Source organism: Tenebrio molitor, chromosome 6 (genome assembly GCF_963966145.1).
Source record: "Tenebrio molitor chromosome 6, icTenMoli1.1, whole genome shotgun sequence".
NCBI classification, from domain to species: domain Eukaryota; kingdom Metazoa; phylum Arthropoda; class Insecta; order Coleoptera; family Tenebrionidae; genus Tenebrio; species Tenebrio molitor.
In genome coordinates, this window is record NC_091051.1 from 7895419 (window position 1) to 7908972 (window position 13554).

At 33.7% G+C, this 13554-nt stretch overlaps 3 protein-coding genes and 1 long non-coding RNA gene across 4 annotated transcripts; 2 read left to right on the forward strand and 2 right to left on the reverse strand.

The window, feature by feature from the left end:
* Positions 1–260: 260 nt before the first annotated feature.
* On the reverse strand, positions 261–917 carry LOC138134275 (uncharacterized). Its single transcript, XR_011160705.1, has 4 exons — positions 781–917; positions 626–733; positions 424–579; positions 261–371 (listed from the first exon to the last, which is right to left on the reverse strand). It is a non-coding gene; the product is annotated as an uncharacterized lncRNA (long non-coding RNA).
* A 3189-nt stretch (positions 918–4106) lies between these two features.
* Positions 4107–6378, forward strand: LOC138134270 (heat shock 70 kDa protein cognate 4-like). Its single transcript, XM_069052454.1, has 3 exons — positions 4107–4296; positions 4368–4612; positions 4671–6378. Exons 1-3 carry the CDS (start codon positions 4292–4294, stop codon positions 6299–6301), a joined length of 1881 nt encoding a protein of 626 aa, XP_068908555.1. The 5' UTR covers positions 4107–4291; the 3' UTR covers positions 6302–6378.
* Positions 6379–7933: 1555 nt separating this feature from the next.
* On the forward strand, positions 7934–11295 carry ric8a (ric8 guanine nucleotide exchange factor A). The gene is made up of 7 exons (XM_069052455.1): positions 7934–8181; positions 8237–8376; positions 8429–8849; positions 8903–9250; positions 9300–9543; positions 9594–9817; positions 10799–11295. The coding sequence occupies exons 1-7, from the start codon at positions 8104–8106 to the stop codon at positions 10970–10972; spliced, it is 1629 nt and encodes a 542-aa protein (XP_068908556.1). The 5' UTR covers positions 7934–8103; the 3' UTR covers positions 10973–11295.
* A 74-nt stretch (positions 11296–11369) lies between these two features.
* Positions 11370–13528, reverse strand: RfC4 (replication factor C subunit RfC4). Its single transcript, XM_069052457.1, has 5 exons — positions 13387–13528; positions 13225–13336; positions 12178–12386; positions 11724–12129; positions 11370–11668 (listed from the first exon to the last, which is right to left on the reverse strand). The coding sequence occupies exons 1-5, from the start codon at positions 13476–13478 to the stop codon at positions 11444–11446; spliced, it is 1044 nt and encodes a 347-aa protein (XP_068908558.1). The 5' UTR covers positions 13479–13528; the 3' UTR covers positions 11370–11443.
* Positions 13529–13554: the final 26 nt, after the last annotated feature.

The following is a 13554-nucleotide window of genomic DNA, read 5'->3' on the forward strand; positions in this document are numbered from 1 at the left end:
TTTGCAGAAAAAATTAGACCACGAATTGTATTCGACTTGACAATCCACCGAGAAAATTTTTATCGAGTTGACCTAATAAATCTGACGTTTCATTTTGACATAAATTTTTTCGCTGAAAAACCACTAGTTGTTTTTTCACTCAGCTGGTTGTTTTTTCACTCTGCTCGGTGTTTTTTCACTATAAATCAATTTGATTGGTCCAAATTTGAAAAATGCTGCAATTCGATTGGTTAAAAATTTTCGAGTTGGATTGTCACAATATTATAAGAGAATTTTTTTTGTTATTTACCATAATATGTACCGTTATTTTAAAATTTGAGTGTTTTAATTCGCGTAAGTACTGAAACCATAGTGTAAACAGTTCTAGCAATCTGTAACAAAAATAGTTAACACAATTTTTTTTTTACAAATTATCCAGTTTACCGACAGACCCAGCTGATAGTTAACTGCAATATTTTCGCTGAATTTAATTTTAACGGGTACCAGAGAGTTTGCAAGCATCATTAAATAAATTTTCTTATTTTCTCTGTTCCAGTTGTACCATTTGAGCGTACAATACGTGTCAAAACTCCGGCTAGACTGAAAACTACATTAACGCAATTTAAACAAACTCCACTCAACTTACACCATCTTGAATTTGCTGACCAGCAAACGCAACAGATGCAGCCGTCGAGAAACTTGTTACACCCATCAGAATTATTCTCATATAAGTAGTTACAAAACCACCCTCAAACTATTTATAGGTATGTGAAGGCGAGCATTGAGAAATAAGGGACTTACCGTAAATAAGAAAAACATCAAACTGATAATAAATAATCCCCCGGTAATCGTGTACAGTAAAATGACAAATTTTAGTTTTTTCATAAACAATGCAGCAAGGCTAAAAGCACACAATTTTAACATACTCGTAAATAAAGCAACAGTTTCAAGATATTTACTCTTGTAATTGATTGTGACGGTCGATAATTGTTTTGAGATTATTTTTTATTTCGTTTTGATAATCTTCACTGTTCAGCAAATCGGTATCATCTCGATTTTGACCTAAATCATTAATGGATTCCACGTGGTGCAACATTATGTCAATTTGAAACTTTACGTGAAATGTGCTGTACAAGAATTGGAATAAACTGGTCACTCCTACGTAGCATAAAAAAGCACAACAAATGCCAAATAAGACAGAAATATTATATTTCCACGAAGGAAACATAAAATCCTTAATTAAACCGTATATAAAAAATATATCTTCGTCATCATCCTGGCCCGATATCATCAAGTTAAATCCCCCCAGTACTGACATTATAGTATTAGCAATAACAAAAGCAGTGATAATTTTGGAATTATTATTGATATTCTTTGATATTTTATTATTTTCATCTTTGAATTTCCATAAAGTTAATTTTGATAAAGTGGGTGATGTGGCATCACTAAATAAAAGTTGTCCTGAAATGGTCACTGTGGCCTAAATAACAGAATCACAAAATTTTGTTTCGATGTTTAATAATGTACTTACCAACTGCAGTGCGAAGTACATGGGGGCATATTGCATAAAATAATATCCATCAAATATTTTTACAAAATTGTATGTTTGTGCAAGAGTAATTAATAGGCAAACGTTTAAACTTAGCAGTAAAAGAAACTTCATCGTCTTATTTTGAAAAACGTCGACACATACAAGTCGCACGATTTTTAGACAATCGTCTGGAAAATGAGATCAAAAAGTTTGTTTAAAAAAGATAACGTACCTTTAGGGTAATCTATGATTTCAAGCTCCATATGGTCGAATTAGATGAAATATTCTTTGTGATTTGGGGAGCGTTTTCTGTGACTAAGCATTATATCGAGCGACTTTTTTCTTAATTGTCGTTATGGTACGATATGAAGGACAATCTTAATTATACGTTACTCAATACAAATGTTTATAAATAGCAATATAGACATTTTCATGTGAATTATGTAGCAAGATGAAATTCGATGGACCACCTGGTATTCATTATAATAACATTTAGTAATACACGCTAAAGCTGACGCGCGTTTCGACAGCATTTTGTCGTTCTAATGACGACAGCTTTGCTTTTTAACTTTTCTTAATAATTTTGGTACCTAAGATTAATAACAATGTATTAAAGGCACTTTCAAAAATATACATTTTTCAGGGTACTGTAAGGCCACAGACAGGACGCAATGAGGACACGGACAGGACACAGGCAGAACACACACACATCACAATAAGGACACAATCATGACACAGTGGCCAGTTTATCATAATCAGAAAACTACTAAAAGAAAGAACCAACCAGATCACGTTTTCTTTAAATAACAATCATAATTCACAATAAATAATTTCATGTGTATTCAAAGAAATATTTTTTGTAACTACATATTAAGATTTTTTTTATTTTTACATTCCCATTTATATTTTATTACATTGAAAGTAAATTTGTCGGTTAACTCACTGTTGTTCATAGTTTTATTTTTCAAAGACAATACGAGCAGAAACAAAAAATAATATGACAGAACGTGTAATAAATATTGCGCAACGAAAAAAACAAAACTGATAATAATTGTTCTGTCACCATAAATTATGTAAATAAGTACATAATTGTATTGCAACAACTAAATTTCTCGTTCTGTTGGCAAGCTGATAAAAAATGCTATAAATAAATTGTTAATATGTATTAATAAATTTTTCTATTTGAAAAAGTTAGAGACAAAATAAATTCGTAATTTTTCCAATGATGTATTTTACTTTGTACATAGTTCGTGCGCTCTAACAATTTTATGTGCACCTCTGCCAAAAAGGGCCTTTTGTCCTCGCTTGTTTTCAAGCCTCGGCTGCGCCTCAGCCAGAAAACTCAGACTCGGACGAAAAAGATGCACTTTTGGCCTTGGTACACAAATGTCATATTATTATTAGCACAAAAATATTTGATAATACCTACATAGTTTTAAATGATATACGTATCTATTATTCAAAAGCATTCTAAATCTGACATTAACTTACGAACAGAAATGCTATGTTTGTTTGTTTAATTAGAACTGATTTAACATGAAAGAACTAATAATATTTCTTCCGGGTCTACAAAATTTGGATGTAAAATATTTTTTTTTAATGAACAAAGCAACACAAAAATTCGATGATTATGAGGCAAATTTTCTGTCTTTCGATAAAAATTGCATTATGGAGAAGTTCTGACTTTCTATCAATTCGTCTTCCTATCCTATTACGAGTATGTCCTACACCTATTCTGTTGGGGCTAGATGTGGAGAACACGGTGGTCACAGAAGACGTTTGACCAAACAAGAAATGTGCATGTATGTTATCAACATCTTGCAACAAAAAAACATCCACCCATGCGATAAATTTGTAGTCCCGTATTGTACCTATACAACTGTACATTATTTTTTATTCTTCTAACTAGTCCTGGTTCGTTTTTATAATCAACAAACTTAGATCTTGGTTACGCTATTTTTAAAATTCCAAGTAATGTTAACTAAAATCATGAATCAAACCAGTAAAAATTCAAATCGTTAAAGATTCAAAATTTAAATTGAAATCTTGACTCAGTCGTCTATTAACAAAAATATAAATAAAATGTATTCACGTTGTTTTGGCATATAACTTCCTTTTAACCCTTCCAACGGTGCAGCCTCTCGTAGAATTGAATTAAATTAAACGATGAACAAAACACAACGTAGGATCAATAAATATTTATTTCTCATATTCATTTAGTTTCGTATTTCCCGCAAAAATATCAGCCGAGGGAAAGTTCCCCCACCAATAACACACCAATAAAAGCGAAACGCTACAGTGAGGCCACCACCAGAATGACCAGGGAAATTCGAAACATTACAATATATTTATACCAACCTCTTTTATGTTAAAAAAATATGTATATATCTTCTATTTTAGCGATAATTAAGATATCAGGTACATAAAATTATAATTGCCCTAGTGATTGAGAAATTCCCCATAATTTTGTTTTGGTGATCACGAATGTCTGCTCTTGTAGCAGACACGTTTGGGTCACTAGCAAAATTATCTGTAATTTTTCAATCACGAGGGCAATTCGATATGAGTATTTACCGAATGATCGCTGCAACTTAAATGTATTTAATTAATACTCGTATTGTTAATCATAATGCGTTTTCTTCAAGTAAATGCTATAAAATCTCCGATTTAACTGACGTGTAAAAAATTATCGATAATTTTTTGCAGTGAAAAATTATCGTATAATTCCAATTTGATTGGTGCAATTTTAAACAACAGAGCATTTTCATTGGCCAAATTTTTATGAGGTAAATACTCATATTGATAATAATTAATGATAAACATGCATTGAAAAAAACACTGACACAAACTTTTACAGTTACTTTGTTCGCCACATGCACATTATGGACAACTGGGTAATTGGTATCGATTTAGGCACAACAAATTCTTGTGCAGCTTACTATAAAAATGGAGCAATTGAAATTCTTGAAAATGCGGAAGGTGAAAGAATTACACCATCTTTTGTATATTTTTTTAAACAACGATTCATATTATTCCTAAACATAATTGTTGGACAATATGGTGCTCACATGGCAAAAAATTTACCAGAAAATGGAATTTACGGTAAGTATTATACTATAAATGTGTGTAAAAATGTATCTTTATTCATTTTATATTTCAGAAATTAAACGATTTATTGGCAAGACTTACCAAGAAATCAATTTGCAAAATAATCTGCAATATTTCTCATTCAAAGTAGAAGATGATTTTAATAATCCCATTATTGTGATTCAAGATAAAAACAAAGTGTTTAAAAAAACTCCTAAAGAGATAACTACTATTATTCTACAAAAAATTAAAAACGATGTGGAAGCTAAAATAGGAACTGTTGACAAGACTGTCATCACTGTACCAGCTTATTTTAATACAAGTCAGAGAGCAGCCACTTTAGCAGCTGCCAAAGCAGCTGGTTTCACAGTTTTGAAACTGCTCAATGAACCAAACGCAGCCGCCTTGAGTTACTTTTTCAAAAATAATGTCGACGACGAATGTTATTCTTTGATTTATGACTTAGGAGGCGGCACATTTGATGTTAGTATTCTGAAAAAGACTTTAAATAATATAAACATAATTTGTGTAGATGGAGACACAAGTTTGGGAGGAAAAGATCTGGATAATCTAATCGTAGATTATGTATGTGAGAAACTAAAAAATGAGTACGAATACAATCCAAAAAGTGACAGAAGAACCATGAGAAGAATGCAAAACGAGTGTGAGATAGCAAAGAAAACTTTATCTTTTGCAACGAAAACTTCAATTATATTTGAAGCTTTCATAAACGATCATGACAAAGTTCAAATTGATTTGACAAGAAAACAGTTTGAAAAAATGGGGGGAAAACTGTTTAAAAGAACAATCGAAATTGTTACAAGGTGTGTGAATAATTCCGGAATAGCGAAAGATGAAATAAAACATGTAGTACTAGCTGGTGGATCAAGCCGTATTCCAAAAATACAAGAGTTATTATCAGCTTATTTTGATGGAAAGACTTTAAACAAAAGTAGCAATTTTGAAGAGTGCGTAGCTGAAGGTGCAGCGCTTCAAGCAGCAATGTTTTCTTGTAACTCTGAGCAAAGAGTCGATAAAATTAAAATTACAGATGTGATTCCATTATCTTTAGGAACAGTGATGAACTGTGGTGAGATGTGTTTCATAATTAAAAAAAATACGCCAATACCTACCAGTAAATCCTACAATTTTGCAAACGTATATGGCAACCAAACTTCCATAACATTTCCGATATTTGAAGGTGAACGTTTGGAGGCTACAAAGAATCGTTTGTTGCATGAACTTAAATTGTACAACCTTACACCTGCACCACCAAGGCAATGTCAGCTTATCCTTACAATGAACATCGATCAGAACGGAATTTTAACGATAGAAGCAAAAGAACGAAACCGCAATAATGTCAAAGAAGTAAAAATTAATTACGCCCGCGGCACTCAAAGTGATAAGGAAATCGAAACAGTATTGCTCGACACCACAAATCACAAAGCTGAGGACCAACGTTTTATGACATTTGCTAAAAAAAAAAAATATTTGCTCGATTACTGTGTATCTGCAAAGTATAATTTTGAAGAGCTATTGAGGAAAGATGATAAAATATATGAATTATGTGAAAACACGTTAGAGCTCCTGAAAAGTTTACAAGTCGGAAATGAAGATATAATTGAAGAATTAACCAAGGAAATTAAAGAAAAATGTGACCCGATTGCAAAAGAATATGGATTCAAATATATGGAGGATTTATAAATAATTCATTCAAGTAACATTTTCTATATCTTCGGGTTACTTTTACAATACAGATTATAATAAAGTGTAGAAACCAATCCTATGTTATATTATTAATTATACACGAGTAGAAGATAATTTTTTTTTCACACGGTAAAGATTATTATGTTTATTAAACTACTATTTTGGTATTTGCTGTCCCTAAAGAGTGAAACGTTTTTGTTGTTAAAATTTTTAGGAAAATACATACAAGTATATTATGTGAGTAAAAAATTGCATTTTAATTTTGAAACCATCCCTGCACAAAGCTCTCACTAAGAGCAAACGTGGCTGCTGCATTGGTTCGAATTTTCCATCCCGACAACAAAAACGTCATAAAACATTCTAAACATTCATCCCGAGCTTTAACAATAATGACGAAATCTTTTTATCCATTTTCTGCATTTGTACGAAGATAATGTCAGTAATAAATTTCCAAAACATGTAGCAGCCACGCTAAAACATTACGTTGGATAAATTGTCATACAAGGTTGAAATAGGTGACACATTCCGAACTGGTGCATATTAAAAAAATGTAAAAAGCTGCATTAAAAAGCAGTGTTAAATGTTTTACATAACCTTTATATTCGTAGATGTAAGATTATTGGTGATAAAATTGACAATTTTTGGTTGCGAATTTCTACGGGGTCATTATAAATGTTTCCAATGTTTGTCACAACTAGTGGGCGTAGCGGCGCACCTAAAGCATAGCGCACAGCCACCTACGATGGGACAATCATTTATAATGACCCTGTACATATTTCTACATGTCTTAAGATCGCTTCTGTTGATAATAATTGATGTAAAATTTTAAAAAACTGTACGCGAATTAGGTTTTGGTAAATTCAACACATCTAAGTAAAAATGGTTATTTTTCAAATGATTTAGCTAATTTACATCACAGCCGCTCATCAGCGGAGATAATAACTTCACGGACGCTGGTCAGCTCGTTAGATGCCATGACAATGAAGTGACATTTTAGCATTATCAATGCAGCAGTATAATGTCATAATTTACGGACGTTTGAAGAAAAAATCGTTTTTTTAACACGTGAAAAAAATGAGAAACTTTGCGACTTGACAAAGATGCAAAAATGTTTTTTGACGGTTGTAGAAAAAAAATTATATGTAAGAAAATGACCCACATCACGCATAGATACTCGTAACTGTGGGTGAATATCAATTTTTTAAAGCAATTATAGAAAATAGTAGTTTATTTAACGAGTTCGTGTTCACTCGCGTTTTAAACTGGCCCACTCATGCCAAAAAAAGCCCAATTTACACACGAACGAGTTGAATACAAAATTTTTTTGTTCGACGGACCCCTTAAAGGCTCCAATTCGCTTATAATCTTTAAAATTAGTTTGACGTTTCGTTCTGACAAGTTGTGACATTTATCAAAATCCGTTCACACAGGAGAAAATTCTGACATTCTGACAGTGCGAAGGTTTGTGTTCTGTGGTGCGAACAAAACAAAACTGTTTATTTAAGATTAATAAAAACAAAATTCTGGAGCATATATTTTTAATTTCTTTTTGTTTACAAAAGAGAGGTTGGTCACACTGTGAGTCACGTCCGATATTATTTCCGATACTGTACGAATAGGTTATCTTTATGTGTCTCTAGAACCGAGCACAGAATCGAGTAGAGTCGAGGTCGAGGCGTATTTGTCTGTTTGTTGAGAAGTTGAAAGGTGTAGTTCTAAGTTGAATGGTTTGCTTTTCGCATTTAATCGTATAAGAACATATTGAAAGATTTTGGTGGCGAATTGCTGCAGAGATAACAATGGAGACCGACATAAATACAATAATAAAAGGAAAAGGACCAGAAGCGGTCCAGTCTCTACAAAACTTTGTGGATGCTGTAAGTTTCAAAGGGACGAAATAATATCTACTGATTAATTTATTTTTATTTAAAGGCGACGCAAGTTTTCGCATTCCCAGAATTGAACATAAATAGCAAGCGTAAACAGTTGTGGGAGGCTCTGTTTACGTTAGCTAAATCTACAAAAGATCAAACAGTGCTAATGAATTGCTTCATAGCTGTCCGTATCCTCAGGTACCAGATATTGATTATGTAGATAAACAGTTAATCTGTTGTCTAATTTTAGTAGGGAAAAAAAAGATTTAAACGAACTGATAACAGCAGAATGGTTTGAGCTAATGCAGACACACTCAGGTTTAAATGATGCCAAATATGCTTTCGATGATAAAAAATTACTTGTGTCCATTGAAGTACAAAAAAGCTTGTGTAATTTAGTTTTTAACAGTCCAGTTGCAGCAGGCATGTGTTGTAAAAACGGAATTTTACAACAACTAACTGAACGTTTGAAGTCATACAAAGAACAAAAAGTACCAGATGAAATCAAATTTTTTGATGTCAAACTGATTTTTTTGCTGACCGCGTTATGTTCAGAAACGCGGAACAAAGTGAAGGATGAAATGGAAGGTGTAACATCGCTGGTAAACCTGCTCGATTCAGTTCTAAAAGAAGCTGCTGAAGAAACGTCATTTGAAAAAATGAGTTTAAACGTAAATCGCACCATCAAGAGTGGATTTTAATTTGAAATATGTTCGCGTTTCAGGATCAGAAAGTTGATGTAGTGTGCGAAATCTTGAAAGCGCTTTTCAATCTCACGTTAAATTCGTACGGTAGCAACGACGACAAAAAAGAAGATGAACAATGCGAACATTTGGTCAAGCTACTGCGAATGTACATCCTCATACCCACCAGTAACAAAGAGAAAACTGTGGTCCTTCAAAGTAACATAATCAATTTGCTGACCAACATACCTAACGAGTATTATAAAATGCTGGTCACTCCTGTTCAACCTGAACAAGACATTTTAAAAAAGTTCCAGTTCGATGGTCAAAACATGACTGCATTCTACGAAATTTTGGTATTCTTGAATGATCAGTTTACAGTGACACCGGTAATAATTGAGAAAACTGTCGATCCAATTTTTCAATTTTTTAATGTAGGGCGTCTACAGACAGTACGAAATTTTACTACCGGTAGTCACCGTGTTGCTAAAATCGGCCACTAGTGAGCGCTGCATACGGAAGTACCTCCGCCTCCAGATTTTACCTCCACTGAAGGACGTTCACAACCGTCCAGAGCAAGGCAGCACGCTTCGCAACCACCTTTGCAGACTCCTGACAACTCCGATGACGCAACTGAGGGATGTGGTCGCCGAATTGTTATTCGTTTTGTGCAAGAAGAGCGGTAAAAAGAACGTCAATTTTATATTCACTTTTGAAAGTAGAGATTTTCAGTTAAACGAATGATCAAGTACACGGGTTACGGTAATGCTGCCGGCCTCTTCGCCCAACGCGGGTTGTTGGGGGGTAGGTCTGACAAAGGGGAAGCCGATTACAGTTCTGGGAGTGAAGGCAGCGAAACGGAAGAGTATGCCGAGTACAAACACGGAATTAATCCCGTGATTGGTTGTTACGAGGAGCCACATCCAAACGCAATGGAAAACATGACGGAAGAACAGGTAGAGATTATACAGAAATGTTTTTTCACTGTTGGGAGTAAAAACACTACCTGCTTCAGATGCGAAGCTTTCGTAATCGTGTGATCGAGAAAAAAAATTGGATAAGCCGTGTCTATCATGGTTCAGTTGGCGGCCCTAGTTTAATAATTGCTGTTGTCAAAGAAACATTAAATTATTTAACCTGTAACGGTGAAATTGACGTTTGTCAAATGCAGCAATAATTAAACTAGTGCTGCCAACTGAACCATGGTAGTCATGACTTACTCAATTTACGATACTTCACCAAAATTGACATTTTTTTTTAATTCTTAATGTAACTTCGGACAATTTTACTTTTGGTTTTTCTGATAATAAATAGTTTTGAAGAACCCAAATCGGTTACATCTGTTATGCAAGCTCCCGTTACATCTACGATACGTTCCACCTATAAAATGCGTGTTAAAAAATAATCGTAAAAAACGTTTACTGCAGTTGCTCACTTTCCATCATCAAATAATATGTATTTATCATCGGAACCTTGCATTTAAAACGGATTAAGTTGATCTCCAGCTAACATTTTCGATTTTTAAGTTTCTACTATTCGTTCCTTTTCAGAATTTCTTGATGTTGAGAATTTTCAAATTCAGTCATTTGCTATATTTAAAATATAATTTAACTCTTCGGAGCCTCCCAACGGCGTTTTCTATATTACATTTTTCGAATTCGCTCATTTTCACGAAGTATTATTATACGAAGTTAAAATGGCGAACCGTTTGATGGATCTTGTTGACACCGTTGCTATGGTGAAATCGCACAGCATTCTTTACGAAGTTTGCATCGGTAGCGCAAATAATTTTCTACTGTCAAATTCGGAAGATTTTACTTGTTTGCCGCCATTTTGATTTGAATTAAATGGCAATGTCTTAATATCTTGTTAATGAATTGGAATTAAAAGGTCTCCATTCATGACTTGATTCTCTACATGGAAAATTACTTTTATAGAAAGAGTATGAGGCTATGAAACTCGTGGAACTGATGGACACATTGACCAAGTGTGGGGCAATTCAGCCGTGCCGGGTGGGGGCCGATGGTAAACCGCATCCCATCAAGCATGTCCTACAGCTACAAGAAGGTCTGAAGAGTCAACAACTCGATGAGAATAGCGATAGTGACTGAGTGATTCTTCACGTTGTCCAAATTTCTTTAATTATAATATGTACTACGTATTTGAAACTAGTCTACATTGATGTGAATTACGATCATAGAATGTCATCCTACTTTTCTAGAATTAATCTATGATCAGGTCTCAATTATTGTCTGTAATGCATTTAACTTCAACTAACGATTTGTTGGGAACACGACTGGGTTGTAGCAAACTTAGTGAGATTATTTTTTTATTCTTTATAATTTATGTGTCGTTGAGCCACAGATTTATACATATAATATATAGATATATTTCGTTGTTGTAAGTATTAAATTATTAAAAGTATGAAGTAAAACCGTTTTTTTTTTCATTCTCTAAAATTCCCTTTCCGGAAATATGTAATTTTTTGCGTGGTAATAAAAAAAACGAGCAGAGTATATTGTTTAATACAAAAAGTAAAAATTAGTCTACAATGTTAACAATAGTGATCCTTAACAAGTAATTTATTCTTTTTTCACACCTTTAGCCTCCATACACAACCTCGCAATCAGTCCAGACATTTGGACCAATGAACACAAACCATCCACAATCCTCATGTGTGTAATTCCAATTTGCTTAATAAAGGCGAGTTTCAAAGACTCTTCTATATCCATATTTTTACACACTTTAAAAATATTCTTAATAACATCTTCAGCTGCATAACCCAAATTCCATAAGTGTTCGACAATCTATAAATAAAATAATAATAATATACATAAACTCTATCAAGTGTCAGTTTAATACCTTAAATGCCTTCCTAAGGTCTCCACTGATACAACTATTCAACATATCCTTGATCAGCATAGGGTGAGGTTCATCACACACTCTAAAGACATTTGCAGCATTCACAATACCAAAACCGTTATAAGTCGACTGTAAATTATTGAGTGCCTGTCTCATATCCCCCTGCGCTGTAAAAACAATCGCTTCTAAACCATCCTCAACATATTCAACATTCTCCTTCTGACACACTTGTATAGTTCGGGCCAAAACTTGAGCGTCCGTCAGCCGCGAGTATCGCAGAATGGCGCAGCGGGACTGAATCGCTTCGATGACTTTTTCGCTGTAGTTGCAAGCTAACGCGAATCGAGTCGTGTTGCTGTATATTTCCATTGTACGTCGCAATGCCTGTTGGGCCCCCTCAGTCATGCTACAGACGGCAAATGTAATTACGCAAGCACCAGCGACAAATACGTACCTGTCCACTTCATCTAAAATAATGATTTTGTGGCGTCCCGGCGGCAATGTTACTTTTTGCTGTGCAAACATTTTGATCTTGTTTCGCACAACATCGATGCCGCGGTCGTTGGAAGCGTTGAGCTCCAGGACGGCGTCCTTTAACGCAGCGCCAAGAAGAATTCGAGCTAAGCATAGGATCGTCGTGGTTTTGCCGACGCCAGGGGGGCCCTGAACATCGTAATTAATCATCAGTGCAATAATTAAGATCTTAGTACCTAATATAAAGAGCGTTATGGAAGTCCACGTAATAAATTTAATCACCAATGGAGGAAGTCTTTAAAATACAAATTTATTACATATTGATCTTTTTTTAATCGAATATTGTTGAAACGAAAGGGTGAATGAAAATGCTTTTGTGCGATAAAAACTATACAGCTTTTTTGAAAAAAGAACTATCGCTGTTCTAATAATACAAACAGTTTTTACTGTTTTACATTCGCCTATTTTAATTGTGTAATTTTTTTTTTGTGCTTCGTTATCAATGGATGTTAAACACATGAGCGGGTATGAATTTTAGGGTTCAAATGATATTTAATTCTGTTTTGAATAATTTGCAGAAAAAAATAATCAAAAAATCTATTACGTGGACTTCCATAACACCCGTTATATGTATAGACAAAAATATGACAAACATATTTATAGAAATAAGCTGATGTACAATGTATAGATGCCACTATTAGCATAACTTATAATATCCCTTACAGTGTTGCATGGGACTTATCCTTGTACTATCTAGCCTAAGACTAACTTGTAAAATTCTCATGTGCAAACAAAAAAAATATTTTTTACATAGTTTCATTATAAATATTTTGTTTCATATTTTTTAAACCTAATATTGGTTTGTGTTCTCTACGCTTTAGGATGCTTTGATGCCTACCATATTGAAAATGATATATGCTGATTTAAGAACTAAAAAAAATGTTTTGAAAGATCACTCAGCTAAAATTTTACATTTTTAGAAGTTCCAAAAAAAATTCCAGCACAGAGCTTAATCTCAAATACCTACAGCAATGATTAAGTTTGGAAGATTGCCTTGTTTTGCAATCACTGATAGGCGATTTGTGGTGTCTTCATTACCCACTATTTCTTGAAATGTTTGTGGGCGATATTTTTCTATCCTGAAACAGAATCAGTCGAAAAAAAATCATAACTTGTGGTTTGAGGTTACCAAGGAAGGTTATCCGATTTTTTTGGTGCATTTTGATTTGATTCTTTCGAAGGACCCGGTTGTACGACATCTTCGACTTCCATTGTCTCCATTGTAAATAACAAAAAAATTATTAATTCTACTTTGACTGCTCACTTTGCACAAAAATTATTTCCCACCAAAAATTGG